The sequence below is a fragment of the Lissotriton helveticus genome, chromosome 9 (genome assembly GCF_964261635.1).
Source record: "Lissotriton helveticus chromosome 9, aLisHel1.1, whole genome shotgun sequence".
NCBI classification, from domain to species: Eukaryota; Metazoa; Chordata; class Amphibia; order Caudata; family Salamandridae; genus Lissotriton; species Lissotriton helveticus.
The window spans coordinates 673,106,395-673,127,431 of record NC_136070.1 but is presented as its reverse complement, the minus strand read 5'-3'; the positions used below and the strand labels follow the sequence as shown (position 1 = coordinate 673,127,431).

Sequence of the window (21,037 nt, the reverse complement as noted above, 5' to 3'; positions counted from 1 at the left end):
CTGCCGTCGGCCGTTGGCCGACGTGAGCACAACCTTCCCAGTGCTGCCGTCGGCAAACGGCCGACGCAGCCCCGCCCACCTTTTAGAACACCCGCACCACGGCGGAAAAAAACGCCGCGGTTAAGGCGTTAACGTGAATGTAGCAACGTGAAAAACTTGGCAACCTTCGTAGAGCTGTAGAGTTTTCTGCGAACAGGGTAACCTAGGACAGACAATTGGCATGGGACTCAAATTAAGTGAATTTAGAAATCTAAAAAAGCCACCCATATTTACAAATTGGGGCAGTTTTGAAAGTGTAAAGAAACCCTGCACACGTGTTTTGTAAGATATGGATCAGTGCATGGATTTGAGATTGCTGTAGGCAATGATTGTTTTAATATCAGAAGAATCTACAGTAAAAAAAATTTTTTAACGGCCCAGCAATCCATAAAACAGGCCCACAAACAGCCAAAAACCGCCCACACACTGACCTGTGAAATCAGCCCGTCGTACACTGCTTGACGGCTCTATAAGCTAGTCCGACCTTGTCTACGAAACCGCATCATTGTTAAAAAAGTACACAACTTTGCACACCCCTCTCATCCTAACTGAGCACGTCATTAATTTAGAAAATCTAGGACTGGGCAACGTTTAGAAGTTCACTGGCAAAGTTGTACGAATTTGGCAATCTTCAAATTTCTTTAGTGGGAAAACCTTTTTTCACAAAAATATTTTTTTATTTGTACCCATAAACGTGCTTTTTGTGGTATTTATCTCCCACAAACGGCTTGTAGAGGAACTTTTGTCTATGTTTTTAAAAACATACTTTCTATAATTTGCGAAAATTTACATAGAAAACGAAGTTGAAACACATTAAAGGGAGTCTGTGGGAAAAACCTTTCTAACTGTAGGGCCGAAATAAATCCCAGAGGCACCTAAAGCACTACAATAGCAACTAGTTGAAAAGTGCTATGCCTCAACTCACAACGTGCACTCAGTCCTCTAATGAGTATTGGAGGAGCGTTCCTGTACCTCAAGTTTATACACACTCGAAATGTTGCAGACTGTCTGGCTCAATTCAGTGCTTCCTGCCAGACCCCATGTACTTCTTGCAAGAGTATATGTACCTGGGGTGTCTCCTCGAGGACTATGGGATCCTGGTGCTGACATTATTCAATTAAAGGAGAAAAGAACTAATCCACCATTCCTTGCTGGTCCTAACCACGCCACTGCGTTATTTCAATACAATTTACGTTTAGCATATTTTACAGTCTTGTTTCCACTATCAACTGTTTTGCTATGTATGCGATTTAACCAATCAGACCACTGCCCCTTCAAAAGTAAATGTATCTCAAGGTTTAGGAAGTTTTATTAGCTGTTTATCTATGATTCTCTCAAGACATTGTTCATTAACCTTAAAGCCTTAACCGCGGTGGTTTTTCCGCCGCGGTGCGGTCATTCTAAAGGGTGGGCGGGGATGCGTCGGCCGTTGGCCGACGGCAGCACTGGGGAGGTAGTGCTCCCGTCGGCCAACGGCAGCACGGAATGGGTTAAAAGAGCAAAAGGTGAGGGGTGGTGTGCTACTAAACGTGGCAGCTACTTCCAATCACATTCCAGTCCATTGCTTTTTTGTCCTCAGATCAACTATGTGTAAAGTAGTCTTGCTCCTGCACCAATAGGAACAGTCCAGATTTAACTGCCTAGCCACGGCTCCCCTGAATAGGAACATACGCAACCTCAAACTGGCTTCAGCCTTTATGGGTCTCACCAGTCAGGTGGGGCTTAAATTCAATGGCACAGCGAGGATGGGATTTTCAGAGCAGCTTTCAGTGGGCTTAACAAGCACTCTATTAAAATCACCTCTTATTGTTTTACTGTTTAGTAAAGCACAAATACCTACATTTTTCTATGGTGAATCCTTAAATAAACATCTGGTGCAAACGTTACTGCCAAACTCTGATATGCGGTCTTGATGAGGCAGGGGAATAGTCTATCAATCCACTGCGTTGAAGAAAGTGTGATGTCACGTCTGGTAATGTCATCAGGAGTCACAGAAGATGCGTTGCCCTACTCAATTAAGTTAATGCATCAATGATATTGCTTGTGAAGCCTATTTCTAAAACTGAACAAGGCTTGCTTGCATAAAGTTAACAAGCTAGACCAGAGACCCAAGTGTCAAGCATCTCTTCATTTCACCTCAAACATAGGCCATGCCCTGAAAAATGTTCCGGAAACTCCAAACGTAAAGCAAAAACAGTCTTTAACACATAACCACTGGTGATTCCAAAGAAAATATCACTCAGGTGACCAAACAAGACTTTGACACTGGAATATCCTCAATTCTGTATTTTCCCATAACAAGCCAGTTCATTATGCAAGTTGTAGTCTTACGTCACAGTGATACCAATAGGTATACTTTCCCACATCAGAAATGTCAAAGGAGGCACAGGATTGTAAGTAGGGTGCCATGATGGGATGGTGACGCATGGAAAGATTATTTATTCCCAATAGCTCGGAGAATTCAGGTTCCTTCCCTGAGAAAAGGGCACAATTAAAACCTAAGATAGCCCTCTGTCCTTCTCGATCCAGTTAATAAGTGAGGTACCCTAGCATGGTCCTAGAGCCAATCTGATAAACCCAACATGTGAAAACACCTTGCAGATAGCAACATAACCTAAGGGACATAATTTGTGAGTAATAGAGGTGGTTACCAAAGCCTAATGAAGAGTCCAGTTGAAAAATAGCAAAGGGTTTCTACTGTGTATTGTTGTGGCATTTGGAGTCTGGAAACTTAGACTACATATGGAAATGGAATTTCTGCTGCTTTAAGAAATATTAACTAAAACACCAGACTGCTACAAAAATACCATAATTAGAATCCAATTTCAAGTTGTTACTGAAATCGACTGGAATCTTCTTAAGAAAGTGGACACTCATACCAAATAAATTATATATATATATATATATATATATATATATATATATATATATATATATATATATATATACATATATATATATATATATATATATATAAAACACTCCAACCACTTGCATATTCTTCACAAGGAGCATACACATACACACACATTTTCCTACTTCTTAAAGAAATGGACATTCCAACGAAATGAATACATGAATAGATTGTTTGTTGTCCATTTTCTCTCTCTGCGTGTGAGGAAGCACATGCAATGCATTTCGACCAGGATGGTTCTTGGTCACATCAGAATGTGAGCAAGACCCTTTCTGGTCTTAACGTGTTGCTTCAAAACCAGCATGAAAATAACTAGCAATACACCAATACTGGAGTGGCTTTTTGTGCTTCTGTTGTGCTTCTTCCCATTCAAAGAGCAATTTTACAGAAAATTGGATAGAGAGCATCAGAGAGTTTCACAGACGAGCCTGGGTCCAGTAGCAAGCATGGAGCTTACCTATTTCGGATTGATCTGTGATATGTGTTTGCATGTGTGTGTGTGTGCGCATGTGTGTGTATGCGACTCATAATTGTAGGAGGGTTTTGTAAACAGAGAAAAAGAAAAGGAAGCCAACCCAACAGCAAGATAAAGCACCCTAAGAAAGATTAGTGATTAACTTCAGGGATGTCATATCATTCAAAGTCTGGATGGTGTTTATCAGTCTACCTTTATTCCAAACCCCAAGATAAGCATTTTTTAGAAACGGTGCTGCACAAAGGAAGCATAGGCATTGTTTGTAGCTTGTGGTATATTTTAGGGCTGGATTATGTAACGCAGACTTTGAACGGCTGGCTCAATAACAGACTTTCATGATTGCCGATGAGTTCTATTTGGATTAAATGTATGTAAATATATCTTTTGTGGATATCCTAAAAATTCGCTATGTATATGGTTTTCCAGGACCTATCTGTTTTTGAAAGTTCACAGAGATGTCATCATATTTAGTAAAGCAATATCTGTGTGCCTCCCACTGAGTTTCAATAAGCTCAGTTGTTACAAAGACTTACCACCTCAGTTCGCCCACCACCTATAAGGCTTACTGACAGCTGTGTCTAAGTTCCTCCTTCACAAGGCGCTTCAGCTATCGCAGAAGCTTTTTTTAGCACCACCACAGACTGATCGCTAATTCTGAACAAGAAATGGTGTCATCTTCACTCACACCAAATGCCTTCCAAATGTACACTGTTTTAGGAGTCACTGGCCCGATCCTATTACAGACTAAGCAGCGCCGGCCACTACCTTCGGCTACAGCTAAGCAAAGAGAAGTTGCACATGGGCACTCACCTTCCATAGTGTGTTCTTCTGGGTGCGCCCATGTAGGAAGGCAAGGGGAAGAAGAGAGAAAGAAAAGACACAAGTCAGTGATGCAAAGTAAACATGACGGAGGTACTTCTTTTAAATTCATATATTCATTTATTTTCATTAAATGCAGATACAAATTAGCACATTCAATTAACAGACAATTCTGTGATTCTATACATTTTATCTACCTTCACTAAATTTGTATATCTCAAACTGATCAGCCACAAAGGCAGAGTTATCTCCGATTGTGTAAGAAACTCTTGATACATGGAATAACGTCCTATAAATATAGTTCTAGAGCAGCTGTTTTTAACCTGTGGTCCGAGGACCCTTGGGGTCCGCAATACCTACTCAATTGGTCACCAACTGCTTAGAAAATTAAATAACATTTAGTGTACATAAATAAAGAAGCAACATGTAAAATGTAAGATTTTTAAATATTCTGCTAGAGTGGAAAAAATTGAAATTTGAGGCTAAAAAGGAAGGTGTATCCTCAGATTGATTCATGGGAGCGATACAACAGAATATGGTATGAATGAAGGGTGGTCTCAATTGAATTTAGAAAAACTTAACCCTTCCCATTGCTTTTAAAATGTTGATTTTTTGGCATATGTTTGTAAATTAAATAAAACATTTAGGGCCAGATTTAGGTAGCCAAATATCGGTCGGTAACGGCCGAATTCGGTAATTTTACCGAATCGGTAAATATACCGGTCGGTAAATTTACCGACCGGTATTTTTACAAAATCGGTAAAATTGAGATGTAGGTGGGACTCTTCTGAGTCCCACAAGCCCTACAAATTCGGTATTTTACCATCAAATTCAATTTGATGGTAAAATACCGATTCAGGTGTGCATGCACATGTGTGCATGCACACCTGTGCCATATGACAGGCAGACCTGCCCTTAGGGCAGGTATACCTGCCACATGGCCCCCAAACCTTTTTTGGGGGTGCTAGAGGGTGTCAAAGTGACACCCCCTGCACCCTTGTCAAAATCGGTATTTACCGATTCGGTAAATACCGACCGGTAATGCCCATTCATTCCTATGGGCTTCAAAGCCCATAGGAATGAATGGGCATTACCGGTCGGTATTTACCGAATCGGTAAATACCGATTTTTACCGATTCGGTAAAAGGAACATCTGGATGTTCCTACATCTCCCCCCTTCTTATTTACCGATTCTTATTTACCGAATCGGTAAAATTCGGTAAATAAGAATCGGTAAATTTTCCCTACCTACATCTGGCCCTTTATCATTTCTGTATTTGCTTGAATAATGTATTGTTGAAATTGCACAGTCCAGGGTCCTCTGATTCCAATATTGACTCAGTGGTGGTCCCGGGATTCCAATATGATTCAGTATGGGCCCCAAGATTTTACCATGAATAAGTGGGAATACACAGAAGTCAAAATGTTAAGAACCACATTTTAGACAATAGTTGAGGTGCAAAAGTCTACACTGAAAAATCAGGGATAAGGAAAAGAGATCATGTGGTGAGATACAGCTTGAATTGGGACACTTGAGATTTTTGTAGAGTTCTACTTAGAATGCTGAAATGTGTTCCTGATGTACACTAAAACGTTGGGTAGATTTCTGGCATGCATATAGTTTACTGAGACTTGGCATGTCCTTTGTTTGGTTCCCTCTGAAAGTTTATTTCACTTTCACAGAATGATCTAATACCAAAAGGATTTTGAGGTGTTGATGTGTCTGGTTAATATAGAACTAAAAAGCTCGGTGTACTATTTCCTTCTGAAAGTAGTATGTTGCAGTTTACTGGGGCTTTTCAACTAGACTGAAAGTAAATGCTTTCACGCTAGCAACAGGGGTGTGCAAGTTGTGTATTGTAAGCACCTTTTTGTAACAAATCCTGTGAAGTTAATGCATATGCAGCGTTAGCAGCACTTGACTCGCGGCTTTGAGGGGGCAATGCGTAAAAGCCACCACTCAATGCCCAGCGCACCCAGCCTTCACCTAGGGCATGACATTTCCATTATGTTGATATTTGGCCTTGGCAGCAAAGAGTTTCCTGGGATAGGATGACAAACTTTTTGGCAGGATAAAACCAGAGAAGAGAATCCCTCATTGCCAGTGGGATGGGGTCGCAAAACTTTGACTGGGGCAAAGTCGAAAACGTTTGGAAACTTCCCCTGCCTTTATGAAAGGTGAAGTTTACCAACTTTATATGACTTTTGAAGGCGAAGTTTGAACTTCATTTATCACTTATTTGAGGTGAGTGAAGCTTCGAACATCAGCCAAGAAGGGTGGCAGACTATAAAGAGTAAATTGGGGAGAGGAGTTGGCCTAACGGCTAGGGTGGTCGACCTCGAATCTGGGGAAATTGGTTTGAGTCTCGGAAACGACGCTGAACATCCTGTGATTCTGGGAAAATCACTTAATCTCCCCGTAAACCTAACAAAAATGAATGTGTCCTCATGTAACGCAATTGGTGCTAGGTAAAGCGCTCTGATACTCGATACCTTCGTGTCAAGTTCTTGCTACATAAAACTCCATTAAAAAAAAGTAAAATAAAGTTGGCATGCAAGAAATTATTTCTGCATAAAGTATATTTTTAGGGGATTTACTTGCAAAACCATTTTACAAAAGTGTATTGTTACTGTATCTTTCTTATGTTTTTTCACACCTTTCAGCGGAAAGCTTGTCCTGCTGTTGGTTTAAAAAAAAAAACGACTTCACAAATGTTTTAAAGTTCATGAAAATTGTGCAGTTGTATATGAAACTACAGGAGGTGGTGGATAAAATAATTTGCAATTAAAAGAGAGGAGTAGAATGGGTAAGATCGTACTTCCAGGTGATAATGATTGGTGGGTACCAATGCATGCTAGCAGTAATTATAATTTTTCATTCGAAGAGGATGGGTAACAATTGCTGCGATTCACTTTTTTTGTTGTAATATTAAAGTTTGTGTGTACCAATGCAATTATTGATCGCTGTGATGACTTGGAGTGTTTATCCATGTGTGGTGAGAAAGGGCAGGTGACTAAATCAGTCCCATGGTCATACATGCGACTGGGCTGCGCTTGAACTTTTCAATGAACTTTCAGATTGTACTTTCAACCACTGAGGGCTATATGTTTAGCTTTGTGTGCCAAGTGGATTTCCTTGGGTGATGCTTCCATTACTTTACCTCTGCAAGAGTCAGAAAAGTATATTAGCCCCAGGAGAGGGGAATTCCATACAATAAAATGTTGTCGTTTCCCCCATGCGACAAAATATCTGCCGACTTCCTTGATGCCCGTTACTAAACTATTTTCGAGCTGGGAGAGAAATTAGCCTTTTCAGACACAGAAAGGGATGATTCTGTTGTTTACTCCAGTATAAACTTGTGATTCCAGTTTTCTGTGGTCAGTAAAACAAGTATATACATTTGATCATAGTCACTTTTATATCCAAAGTGCTTAGAAAAAACAGGTGTGGTGTGGAGCGCTATAAAAAAAGTTATTTTTATGATCACTGAAAAGCTGGGTTTGGTCCAGCAAGCACTCCCACTCTGGGGAATGCTTGCTCCCGCTTTGGATACAGTCTCCCCAAGCCAAGGGAGTTTGACCACTTCACAGCTCACAGCTGTGGCTTTCACTTGCTTCAGCACGTAGTTTAGCCCCTTGAAACCAGAAGACGGATGGAGGTATTACTGAACCAGCCTAAGTGTTATTTGCTTGTGGAAGCATCACACAGGCCCTGGTCACCAGAAAGCTGGACTACACAAATATAATCTACGTCTCCATCTCCACACATCTCACCAACAGACTCCAAGTCATCCAAAATGCAGCAGTTAAGCTCACATTCAATGTTCCACCCATCACGTGCACCTCTCCACACATCTAAAACCTCCACTGGATCCACAAGCGCGCACTCTGCAATCACCTCACATACACATAGAAAGCCCTGCTTAATCAAGGCCTGTATAAAAGAACAGCCGCATCGGCTTCCACATCCCTGCCAGAAACCACTGCTCGGCCTACCTCCTGCTTGCCCATGTCCCCTGCATTTGAAGAACTTGAGCCAGCGGGTGCATGTTCTCGTACCTGTCCCCCAATACTCGGACTGAACACCCCTACACATTAGAACCACCAATTTGGTCCTTGGATTTCCACAAAAACTGAAAACCTGGCTTTTCAAATAGGCCCCAGCCAGGGCCACATCATACCTCATTAGATGCCAGGATACCCTCCTGGTGATATACACACTGTAAAAAACTACTCATAACATAACGTAACCTTTATTAAACTTTGATGTCTGCTCTCAATAATTTTCTCCAGTTTGCAAAATAATGAGCCTTCTTAACAATGTAGCACCTAGAGGCCTGCGATCTTAATGATGAGACACAGACTTGAGGTAGGAATTATCTACTTGTTACTAAGCAGAAGGTGCCATGGATGGGTCAGGTCTAAGGCCTCGATAGAGGAATTGGGCACATTTGCCAAATACCGCCAAAAGAGAAGGCTGAGCTTTCTACAGCTTGCCAATGTTACGAGCACTTGTTATGTCTACAGAGCAGTACTTTCCTAAGGACCTATGTGAAGGTGAATCCTGGCCACACCTCTCTTAAGTACAGAAAAATAATCCTGCTACCTTCCAAAAGGACAGAACAGGGTTGCTAATTTCCAAAGTGAGCAAATACTCCTCTGCCAATTCACAGAAGAAAATTAGTTTGCTGCTAAAGTGCGAAGTAACTTTCTGCCAGCTTCAGGAAAGAAAGTAAACTCTACTATAGAGCCAAAGAACAAACTGCAAACTTTTTAATGAAGAGAAAACTTCACCACACAGATTCTAAATCGTTGTTTAATTTGTAAAAATATAACACGAAAAAAAGTGCAGGGGCCAGGGCTGCCAAATGCCTGGATTGAATACTAATACTCCTAGCCCTTAGTCACTTTCATACCTCCCTCTTCCATAATATCACACTTTCTGTCTTTTCTTATCTCACTCTTGCAGGTTCCTTTTAATCTCTATTTAGTCTCTTTGTCATTGCTTTTCTCGCTTTCTCTACTTCCTTCTGTTTCCATTTTCTGCCTTTTTCTCTCTTGCTCCGGGTCAAAGTCTAATGATGAAAAATAAGACCTCATCCCAAACAATGAGTGTAGGCATCACCACCTGAAAGTGGTACAAATTAAGCACTGAATGTATCCATAGATAAGGTTTTCTAGCAGTTCAAAACCCTCTTCCAGGCCAGATTTTCCTCTCCTGGTCAGACTTGATTGACGCCCGTTATCCAGTGGACCAGTAATTCTTATCTTATGGTCTGGGGACTCCTGCGAGTACCCAAAGCCTACTCAGGGAGTCCATGACAGCTTAAAAATTAGATACTAATAACAGATTAATAATCTCTGTGTGTGTGTGTGTTTATATATATATGCCAGTTGATGAGGGAATCATCAAAGCAGCGTTGGTGCGAGCGCAGGTGCACAACCCACTGTGGTGATACTTAGAAATATGGGGAAATGTCACGAAGACCGCACTGTTGGAAAAATCGGCACTACAAGTACCATCGGGCCACAGGAGTGGCCTCGCCCACCGGGGCAGAATTTAAGTGGTGCCAGATATCGATGGGGCATTTCCTGCTGAATCCAGTTCCTATGAGGAAGTGCTGGAGCACGAAACGCGTCAGGAAGAACTCTTATTTGGCTGCATGCTGTGTTTCCCTGACGCTGTGTGTCCCTTTCAATAAATGTGGCAGTATTCAATCGTCTTGTGCGGCATTCTTCATACACAGGCAAACTCTTTATATATATATATATATATATATATATATATATATATATATATATATCAATGCTCGAAGGTGTCCACCTTTGAGTAGCACGCGAACAGCAGCTTGGTTTATGTATAGGTGAGGACGGGGATCCACTCGTAGACGCCGCTCCGTACGGGATCTGCCCGACGCGTTTCGAAGCTCCATATGCTTCTCTTCAGGGGCTTTAACGGAAGCGGTGTGCGCAACCGCCAACCCACTTCCCCATTTTATATATAACACACCCACCGATGGGAGGCTCAAATGAGACTGTGCATTCTATATATATATATATATATATATATATAGCAGCACAATGTATAATTGAAAATGTAAAAACAAATCTGAAAATGTCAAGGAATTTAAAATTGGAAGCTAAAAATTAAGCTAGCATTCTCAGATTCAATCGTGGGAGCAGTGCAAGTGCATCAAACAAAATGTAGTATGGATGATTAGTGGCCTCAGTTGAATTTAGAAACGCTCCAACGTTCCCATTCAAATTTAGTTTTTTTTAAATATTTTTGAATAAATAAAATATGTCATCATTTGATGAATGCTTTTGTTGCTGTATTTTTTATGTATTGTTTTGCAGATCCAACTATTGTAAATGCTTAGGCCAGGGCTCCTGGCTTTCACTAATTACTCAGTGGAGGTCCCCTGATTCCAATAATGATTCATTGGGGTCCCCAGGTTCCAGTAATAATTCATTGGGGTCCCTAGGTTTTAGTAATGATTGAGTGGGGGGTCCATAGAAGTTAAAAGGTAAAGAATCACTGCACTGGAACAGGAAATGTCAGGAATAACATTAAAACTACCTTCATGCTGGCCAAGGGTTAAAGTGGCCTCTTGGAATATTTCTCCCAAAATTATAAATTTTTTCGTGGTTTGGGTATGAGACTTTTATCCTGGTTAGATCATTTTTCATACCTTTTGATTTTTATCCAGAGAGAGGCATTGAAGCCTCACCTATTCAGAGAACAAGGAAGACTCAGCCTTTCATGTTATGTTAAAAGAGGCCATTCTGTTTGGGTAGAGTGAGTATCATGAAATGAGTAATAGTTATATCTTTAATGTGGAGTGCTTACAGTCTTCAGAAGTGAGGTGTTTAGTGCTATGAAAAAACGTTACTATTATAAGAAGCAACGTTGAATAGCTGTGAAGCTAAGTGATGAAGAACAGAAACGGAAATATTGAAGAGGGACAACTTGTGAAAGGGAAGGAGTTGGGAGACCAAAAGGTATAAAATAATGGCTTGGAAAAGAAGAGGGGACAGCATTGATAAAATAGAGAGCGGAGGTAAGAACCTTCAGTAAAAAAATAACACATAGACAGATGGAAGGGGAGGAAAGAATGACGGGGAAAGTAAGACAAACGGAGAGAAGTAATGTGGTTTACCACAAAAGGTTCCCCAAATGAATAGCAACGCTCCGTCTTCAATCAATGTGCTTTTGAACATACATGAATCGAGCAAATCGATGTTTCAACTGTTTCATATGAAAAAAAACAAATTTCTTGAATGGAAGTCACTTGAAGCATTGGCGGCTCTAGGCTCATGGCAGCCCTGGGCAGGGAGCGTAGGTAGGGGGCCCCGGAAGTGGGGGTCTGGGCGGGGCGGAGCCAGTGAAGAGGGCTGGGGTCAGGGTGTTTGGAAGTGGAACAGAGCCAGAGGCTGCCAAATCCCTGCCAGGGGCCGCCATGCAAATATGTATCCATCCTCAGAGGATTATTATATTAAGGATATATATTGGCGTGGTGGCCCCTGGGGTTTGGTGGCCCTGTGCAGGTGCACAGTTTACACATGCCTAAGGCCGCCCCTGCTTGAAGTCTCTACTTAGGTAGTGCTAATGTGAGATTTGAGAATGAATGGAGTACCCCTGGGATGGGAGTGCCGGATTTGAGAACTGAGGTGAAACAATGCCGGCATGCGGTATGGGGCAACTAATGCGAGCCCTCAGAAGAGCGTCAGCCTCAGTCCTGCCCCAGTCTTTCATATTCGTAGGCGGTCGTGATTGAGGGGGCGGTATACAGAGGTATCAACCTGTCAAAATGGGATCAGAGGAACAACAGTGACACCGGACTCCGGGCACTGCATGGCTTTTGATGCTGAGATGTTGAAGTTCTTCGCTGGCAGCTGCGCCGGTGATAGATCCACCACCCCAAAGCCATGGCATCTGGCCCAAAAAGGGATGGTGTTGCAAAAAAGGAGCAAAGACGACCTAAGCCTCAACCTGGACATGCTCCTGGAACACCTCAGGCCCATCCTCGATCTTTGCCACCCCGATTCAGCGGCAGGAACTGCTTCTGATTAAGGTCTGGAAGTTGTGCTGTTATTTATAATCTCGTACTGTGGGTCAGAGCTGCCTGGCAGTGCAAAGAAGCCGAATGAGTAATGGTACGATCGATATCTGTATTAATACACAACATGGAACACCTGTAGGCATAGTAATTTCAAAGACGGAACAGAAGTCTGTAACTGAAGGTAGCTGAGAATATTCTTCGCCGGTGGACAATTCAGACTTCAGATGCTTAGTTGTCACATGTTCTAATTCAACATCCCGCCCTAAAAATCACACCAGACAGGAACGCAGGGCACATCGGGTGAGACTGGCCTCCCGCTCCATTGGGCGTTTCCATGGTGAGCTGGAACCACTGGCGGCCGGTTTTGAAACCCATGCAGCTGTTGGTGCCTCTATCACTTTTCCTAGCTCCCCGTGGTTCATCGCGGCAATGACTGTGGGGCTTCAAAAGAAAGGGAGGGAAGGAGGTAGAGAGAAAGAGTTCTGAGAGTAAGTTGTTTTTGGTTGCCTAGTCCATCCCTTAAGGCCCACGACAAGTGTTTAATTTGAGCAGGTGGTTTCCGGTGCTCTACACTAGCACTTAATCATCAACAACGGCACTAGACATATTCTTTTATGTTAGGCAAGGGGGGATTAAGTGATTTGCCAATATCACAGATAGTTGAGCCAACATTAAACCTTGAACCTGGTTCATCATCTCCCCACTTTCATGGTGTGTGGTGGGTTCTGTTTTAGGCGGCGCTAACAGGAGAAATGGGCTGGTTCAAGCTGCCTCCTGACGAGAGCCGAGACAAAAGACAATATCCCAACAGGTATCAATTCAAAGGCAGTTATGTACGTATGCTAAAAGCATTACAGAAACAAGAAAAAAGGAGACTCAATTGGATTTTGTTTGGGTTGTTATTCACCATATATATCAAGCAGAATTACATCAGGGTATACAGTGAAGAATCATGTGACAACCCGAAAGCACTTGGTGCATAGCAATATATACAAGTGGATATTGGTGACGACGCAAGTGATCAGAGTGAACAGCATTGACGGCGCAAAGTGAACAATAGTGTAAATAATGTACAGTGGTGGCTCAAAGAATGACAATATACATCAATTGTATTAATTATTTTCCATTTTTTTCATGAGCCATTGGGAAGGAGTACGCCTAAAATTGCGCTGTGGAGTCGACAGCATTTTCATCCTCTTGAATTGGGATCGTCTTCAGGACGGGGTTGTCCAGTTTATGAAGTGCTGGGTGGCACTGTCGGGATATGCAGGGGCCAACGGTTCCGGTCAAGACGGAGTGACCCCTGACCCTCGGGTAGGTCACTTCCCCACCGCTGCTGCCCCGCCTGCCTGCCCGCTGCTCCGCCTGTTTCCTCGCTCCAGTTGGCACTCTGCCCGATCACCTGGACTGCCTGGGCCCTGCTCAGTGCCCATGTGCCTGCCCGCCCCTTCCCCTCTGGCCGAGTGTGTATGAGTCTGCCTGCCGCCCCGTTTTTCGTTTTGTACCCCCAGTGTGTTCTGGTGTACCTGCCCGCCCCCTTTTCTCCTTCTGTACCCCTTGTGTGTGTTAGCGTGCCTGTGATTACCGGGAGTCTTCTCCTCCCGCTTCCTCTGTCTTCCCGGCGCTGCCTCCCGTGCGGCCCCACCCCCCCGGCACCCATTGGCTATTCCTTTCCACCTCCCAGCTGACCCCTCCTCCCCTCCTCCTCCTCCTCCTCCTCCCCTCTTATGGCGACCGTGGCGCGACCTCGCAGCGGACGCGCGCAGCAGGTGCGCCGATTGTGCGCCGAAGGTGCGCCAAAGGCAAGCCTGTCCGCGCCTGGCCCACGCCCAGCGCCAGGACCCCTGGCCCCCGAAGATGCCAGCCCACGCGACGGACCTACGACGCCGCCACCCTCAACGCACTCAAACCTGGCCATAACCCCGCCTGCTACCAAGCCACCCCGAAACGCACACACGGACCCTTCACCTGCCAAGCCTGCAAGTTCACCTGCCTCCGGACCTGCACCGCACCCGCCAAGCCGAGCACCAGCAACAACCACCTCAAGTGCATCCTGCTCAACACCTGCTCCGTCCACAGACACGCCGTCGAACTCTGGAACCTGCTCGACACAACATCACCAGACGTCGCCTTCCTCACAGAAACCTGGATGAACGCCTCCTCAGCACCCGAGATTGCCATAGCCATCCCGGATGGATACAAGATCACCCGGAGGGACCACGTCATCCAGACTGGAGGAGGCATCGCCATCGTACACAAGAACACCATCCGCATCTCGACCAACTCCAACGACACCTTCACCGCCGCCGAACACCTCCACTTCCAGATACACACCGACCCCAAGACCACCCTCAGAGGCACCCTCATCTACAGACTCCCGGGACCACGCACACAGTTCAGCGAAGACATCGCAGACTTCATCAGCCCCCACTCCCTCCCCTCCGCTGACTACATTCTCCTAGGGGACCTCAACTTCCACATGGAGAACAACAAGGACAGCAACACCACCACCCTTCTGGACAACTTCGCCAACCTCGGACTCAAGCAACTGGTGAACACCCGCACCCACTACGCCGGCCACACGCTTGACCCCGTCTTCTCCCCCAGCAAGCACATCTCCTTCAGCCACTCCACCGGACTCCATTGGACTGACCACAGCTGCGTCCACTTCAGCTTCAGAAGAACCACGACCCACCACCACCCGCAACAGGTTCCTCGCCGGAGCTGGAGCAAGATCACCGCCGAGCAGCTCACCACCTCCCTCAGCCAGAACCCTCCCGCCAGCACAACGGACCCCAACGAAGCAGCCAGCAACCTCACACAGTGGCTGACCGCCTGCGCCGACGACCTCGCACCACTAAAGAACCCTCCCAGCAAGCCCGGCAGCAAGAAAGCCCCTGGTTCACCGACGAACTCAAGGACTCCAAGAAGAACTGCCGCACCCTCGAGAAAGCCTGGCGCCACGACCAGACCACAGACAACATGACCGCCCTCAAGCACGCCACCCGCAAGCACCACCAGCTGATCCGCACCACCAAGAAGACAGCATTCAAAGAACGACTGGACAACAACGCCCACGACAGCAAGGAACTCTTCAGCATCGTCAAAGAGCTCTCCAACCCCAGCGCCGGTAACAACGACATCGCTCCTTCGCAAGACCTCTGCGACTCACTCGCCTCGTTCTTCCACCGCAAGATCGCCGACATACGCAACAGCTTCAGCGCACCAACCACGCACCCAACCGCCGAACCAACGCCCCCCACCACCACCCTCTGCAACTGGACCCCGGTCAGCACCGAAGACACCACCCGCACGATGAACACCATCCACTCCGGATCACCAACCGACCCCTGCCCCCACCACGTCTTCAACAAGGCCGACTCCATCATCGCACCCCAACTCTGGGACATCATCAACACCTACTTCCACACCGCCACCTTCCCGGAGACCTGGAAGCACGCCGAGATCAGCGCCCTCCTGAAGAAACCAACAGCGGACCCCACCGACCTCAAGAACTTCTGCCCCATCTCGCTCCTCCCTTTTCCTGCCAAAGTCATCGAGAAGACCGTCAACAGACAGCTCGCCGCATTCCTCGAAACGAATGGATCCCTCGACCCCTCGCAGTCCGGTTTCCGAGCCAACCACAGCACTGAGACCGCCCTGATCGCAGCCACCGATGACATCAGATCCCTGCTCAACAACGGGGAAACAGCGGCCCTCATCCTCCTGGACCTCTCCGCAGCGCTCAACACTGTCTGCCACCGCACCCTAGTACAGCGCCTCAGCAACATCGGAATCCAAGAGAAGGCACTGGAGTGGATCATCTCGTTCCTCGCCGGAAGAACCCAGAGAGTCCGCCTTCCCCCGTTCAGATCCGAGGCCACCGAAGTCATCTGCGGCGTACCACAAGGATCATCACTCAGCCCAACCCTCTTCAACGTCTACATGAGCCCCCTCGCAGCCATCGCACACCAACACAACCTCAACATAATCTCCTACGCCGACGATACCCAGCTGATCCTCTCCCTCACCAACCACCCCGCCACCGCCAGAACCAGCCTACACGAAGGGATGAAAGACGTCGCCGAGTGGATGACGGACAGCCGCCTGAAACTGAACTCAGACAAGACAGAAGTCCTCATCCTGGGATCATCGCCCTCCGCCTGGGACGACTCCTGGTGGCCCCCTGCCCTGGGCACCACTCCCAAGCCAACAGACCATGCACGCAACCTGGGCTTCATCCTGGACTCCTCCCTCTCGATGACCAGACAAGTCAACGACGTCTCCTCATCGTGCTTTAACACCCTGCGCATGCTCCGTAAGATCTTCCGATGGATCCCCACCGTGACCAGGAAGACCGTCACCCAGGCACTCGTCACCAGCCGACTGGACTACGGGAACACCCTCTACGCCGGAACCACAGCCAAACTTCAGAAAAGACTCCAACGCTTCCAGAACGCCTCCGCACGACTCGTCCTGGACGTCCCCCGACACAGCCACATCTCCGGCCACCTGAGAGACCTGCACTGGCTCTCCGTCAGCAAGAGGATCACGTTCAGGCTCCTCACCCACTCACACAAGGCACTCCACGACCTGGGCCCCAAGTACCTCAACGACCGCCTGACCTTCTACACGCCCATCCACCAGCTACGATCGACCAGCCTCGCCCTCGCCGCCGTACCACTCATCTGCAGAGCCACCGCCGGAGGAAGAACCTTCTCCTACCTGGCAGCCAAGACGTGGAACTCCCTCCCCATCCACCTTCGGCTGACCCAGGACCATCTCTCCTTCAGGAAGCAACTCAAGACCTGGCTGTTCGAGCAGTAACGGGCCCCTCTCCCCCAGCGCCTTGAGACCCCTCCGGGTGAGTAGCGCGCTATACAAATGCTATGATTGGTTGATTGATTGACGGCAGCGTCTTAGATTGTATTCTATTCCAGAGGCGTCTGTGGAGTGCGTCTCTGTGAGTCCGGGGTAAACTTTCGAATTGAGCAGCGCCTGAATCAATCGTAGCAACTGCTGGGGACTGGATCCTGGTCGGGTGAAGCGGCATAGTAGCTCGAACACCTACTAACCCACTTTTCCTAGCTCCCCGAGGTTCATCGCGGCAATGACTGTGGGGCTTCAAAAGAAAGGGAGGAAAGGAGGTAGAGAGAAAGAGTTCTGAGAGTAAGTTGTTTTTGGTTGCCTAGTCCATCCCTTAAGGCCCACGACAAGTGTTTAATTTGAGCAGGTGGTTTCCAGTGCTCTACACTAGCACTTAATCATCAACAATGGCACTAGACACATTCTTTTATGTTAGGAAAGGGGGGGATTAAGTGATTTGCCAATATCACAGATAGTTCAGCCAACATTAAACCTTGAACTTGGTTCATCATCTCCCCACTTTCATGGTGTGTGGTGGGTTCTGTTTTAGGCGGCGCTAACAGGAGAAATGGGCTGGTTCAAGCTGCCATACTGACGAGAGCCGGCACTTATGTTTTCTTACAAATTAGCCACTGCCCATGCCAGGAACAAGTGCACTGCAGGCATGTCTAATCACTAGCACATTACGTTATGTTACTCCAGCTACAAATTCCACAATCAACTACAGGGCAGTGATATTTCCTCACATTCATTTGATTTATTGATTTTACAGAGTTTTATAAAGCGCAAACTTGACCCGAATCAGGTATCAGAGCAATTTACATAGCACCAGTTGCATTACATGAGGACACAGTCATCTTTGTTGGGCACGGGGAGATGAAGTGATTTGCCCAAAATCACAGGATGTTCAGCGTCATTGCCGAGTCTCGAGCCCAGTTCCCCAGATTAGAGGCCGACCGCCCTAGCCGTTAGGCACACTCCTCTCTCCATGATGGTACAAAGTAATTCCCTATAAATCCAGCATACATAGCGGGGTGCATTCAGAGCTCAGAACGACCACTTGAGTTAAAAGATCTTGCTGGACTCAGCAGAAAGTTCCAGCATACACACATCTTACAAGTCTAAGGTGCAGACAGCAGCAGGGCTATCTTTGGGTTACACAGATCTTAAAGGCCCAAACTTCAGACACCAGAGCTAACCTCAGGTTACACAGATTTCACAGGTTCAGGCTTCAGACAACAGAGCTATCCTCAGGTTTCACAGATCTTACAGGCCCTGGCATCAGACAACAGGGCTAACCGCTAGGTAGACCTACTTTACGGATTCAGGCCTCGGGCGGCAATATTGCTGTACCTCAAGCTGTTCAGACCTTACTATGTCAGACCTCATTCAACATATAGATTTTTCATGTTACACAGATTTTAGTGGGGTAGACTTCAGCTCTTAAATTGCATAAATTGCACTGCCTCAGCCTTCAGACAGCAAATTTACCTCTTAAGTCACAATGAGCAATTCCTAATGCTACATGCATCATATGAGATCTTTCTTGAGTATACAGAAATATCGCTCATGTTACACAGCTCTTGCAAGCTTCACCTAGAATAGAATATTTAATTTACCTGTCAGTCCCTTGTAAAGTGGTATCTCATATACCCGGGGCTGGTAAATTAAATGCTACTGGTGGGCTTGCAGAGCTGGTTGTGCCACCCACCAAAGCAGCCTTTCAAACCTATCCCAGGCCTCTGCCATTGCAGGGCCTGTGCATGCAGTGTTACTGCCGCTGTGACGTGGCACCTAAAGTGTTTGCCATGTCTGTGACCCCCCTTTTACTGCATGTCAGTCACCCCTAAGGTAGGCTCTAGCTAGCCCTATGGGCAGGGTGCATTGTAGGTAAAAGGTAGGACATGTACCTTAAGTGTGTGACATGTCCTGGTTGTGACAAACAGCCATTTTGGTTTCTCACTGCTGTGAGGCTGCCCTCTCATAGGAATGCATTCGCGATTCCCTGATAAGTGTTTCAGTGCCAATTCCTGTTATGAGAGGAGCAGCGTGGTCATGTTTGGTATATTTGGAATAGTGATAATAAATGCTATGCAATGGTGTGCGCAGATTTATTATACCTATTTTAGAAGTGCCACTTTTAGAAGTTGGCATTTCTGTGTGCTATGTGTCTGCCTGCCTGATGTGTATGGTATGTCTGGTTTTGGAGAGGCAGGGGCTGGTGAGGTGTGTGTGGCAGGGTGAGTCAGCGCTAGGTTGAATGGGGCATCTGCATTTGGAGTAGTGGGAGGAGAAGTCCCTGGTCCCTGAATAGGTCTGTGCCTAGCCTGTACAATCCTGGCTCCGCCCCATGTGCTGTGTCTGATCACCGAGCCGTCACCTGACAAAGGGGAAGGAGCCCTGTAAAGAGAATGCTCCAAAACCTCCAGAACCAGTTGGGACTGGTTCCCCAAGCCCTGTGCCAGGGCAGACAAAGGAAAACTGAGTATAAATGTAGGGGCTGTGACTCCATGTTTTTTGAGCTGTGGTTGTGCATTCTTGGGCTGGGGGGGAAACTCTGCCAGGAGGAACTGCCGTGGGACCCAGCTGCAGCTTCTTGGGGGTCCCTGCGTGCTGGCCTGCCTGGCTGCACCCTGCTGGGGTGTCCCCAGCCATAAGAACTTTTAATTCCTGCCTGCTGGATTCCTTGCCTAGCTTTACCCCAGGAACTTTGAGGGGCTTAGCGCCTTGAGAGCGCTATATTTTGTTTACTGGAGCGCCAGAGGAGGGGACTCCGAGACTGCCAAGAGAGGAGAGTGCTTGGGCCTTGCAGCGCTGTGCTGCGATACCTTAGAAGGAAATCCCGACTTGGGGATTTCCCCGCATGGTGGAAGGAAAGCGAGAGCCCACCCCGCATTGTTGCCTCGTTTAGCGGGTGCCCACCCCGCATTTATACTTATTCAAAAGCGGGAGCCCACCCCGTATTTGCCCAGAGAAGCGGCGCGCTGAAACCAGAAGCCAGGCAGCCTGCCTGGTTGTGGGTGGGGCTGAGGAGAAGCGGGACGGAAAAGAAGCGCCCGCCGGAAGACAGGCAGACTTGTGCCTGTGGTCCAGGAAGCACTGACCCAGAACACCCAGGCGGGAGCCCACCCCGCGCTGGGTCGTGTGTAGAGGAGACGGAGCCTCAAGGTCTCCCAGTGCAGGAACCCCCCGCGAGAGAAGTCCCGGCTGATGGCTGCATGCCCCAGAAGGAGGAGTGAGCAGAGGCCTCACTCCGTATCTCATCCAGACGCTGTGGAGAGCCTGACGTCGTCACCAGAGGAGCCCCGGTGAGTGTGGCTGCCATCCAGCATTGTGGCGCCAAGAGCAGCAGTGGAAGGAGAGCCCCGGTGAGTGGGGCTGTGGCGTGAGCTGTTGGGGGGTGGTTCGAGGCACATTGTCGGCGCCTGCTCCCTCCATTGTGCCTTGTGAGTGCTCCTTGAGGCACCATGGTGCCAGTGCTTGTTTGTGGCAACTTCACAGCTGTGCCACAGTTGCAGGCAGCTGCAACGTTTGGGGGCTGAGTTTGGGAGCATGTTTAGTGCTCCCCAGGCACAGTGAGTGCCGGTGCCAGATTCCCAGCTGCCCTGCGACAGCACAGGCAGCAGCAGCATTTTTGGGGACCAGATTCTTTGTGGATGAGAAAGGGGTGAGTTGCACCCCATGCCCCAGCGCACTTGTATTAAGCTGCATTGGCAACCAGAGGGCCGTGGAAGGTCCTAATTTAGCGCCCTGACATTGTGGACATAGGGCATTTTGAGGCCAGTAAAAGGCCAGTTGGGCTGGGGGTCATTTTCTTGCTGGTGATAGGGTGCAAGGCCCTAAGGTGCTGTGGCACTTTCC

General features: G+C 47.1%; 1 protein-coding gene across 9 annotated transcripts in view; it reads right to left on the bottom strand.

The window, feature by feature from the left end:
- Positions 1–21,037, bottom strand: part of NRXN2 (neurexin 2) — a 2,155,080-nt gene that overhangs the window by 1,549,657 nt on the left and 584,386 nt on the right. For 8 of the 9 annotated variants that reach the window (XM_078660761.1, XM_078660766.1, XM_078660765.1 and 5 more), the window contains exon 4: positions 4,239–4,256. In XM_078660761.1, the coding sequence (XP_078516887.1) occupies positions 4,239–4,256 (18 nt within the window). The remainder of the gene's footprint in view (positions 1–4,238; positions 4,257–21,037) is intronic. The other variant, XM_078660764.1, reaches the window with a different exon arrangement.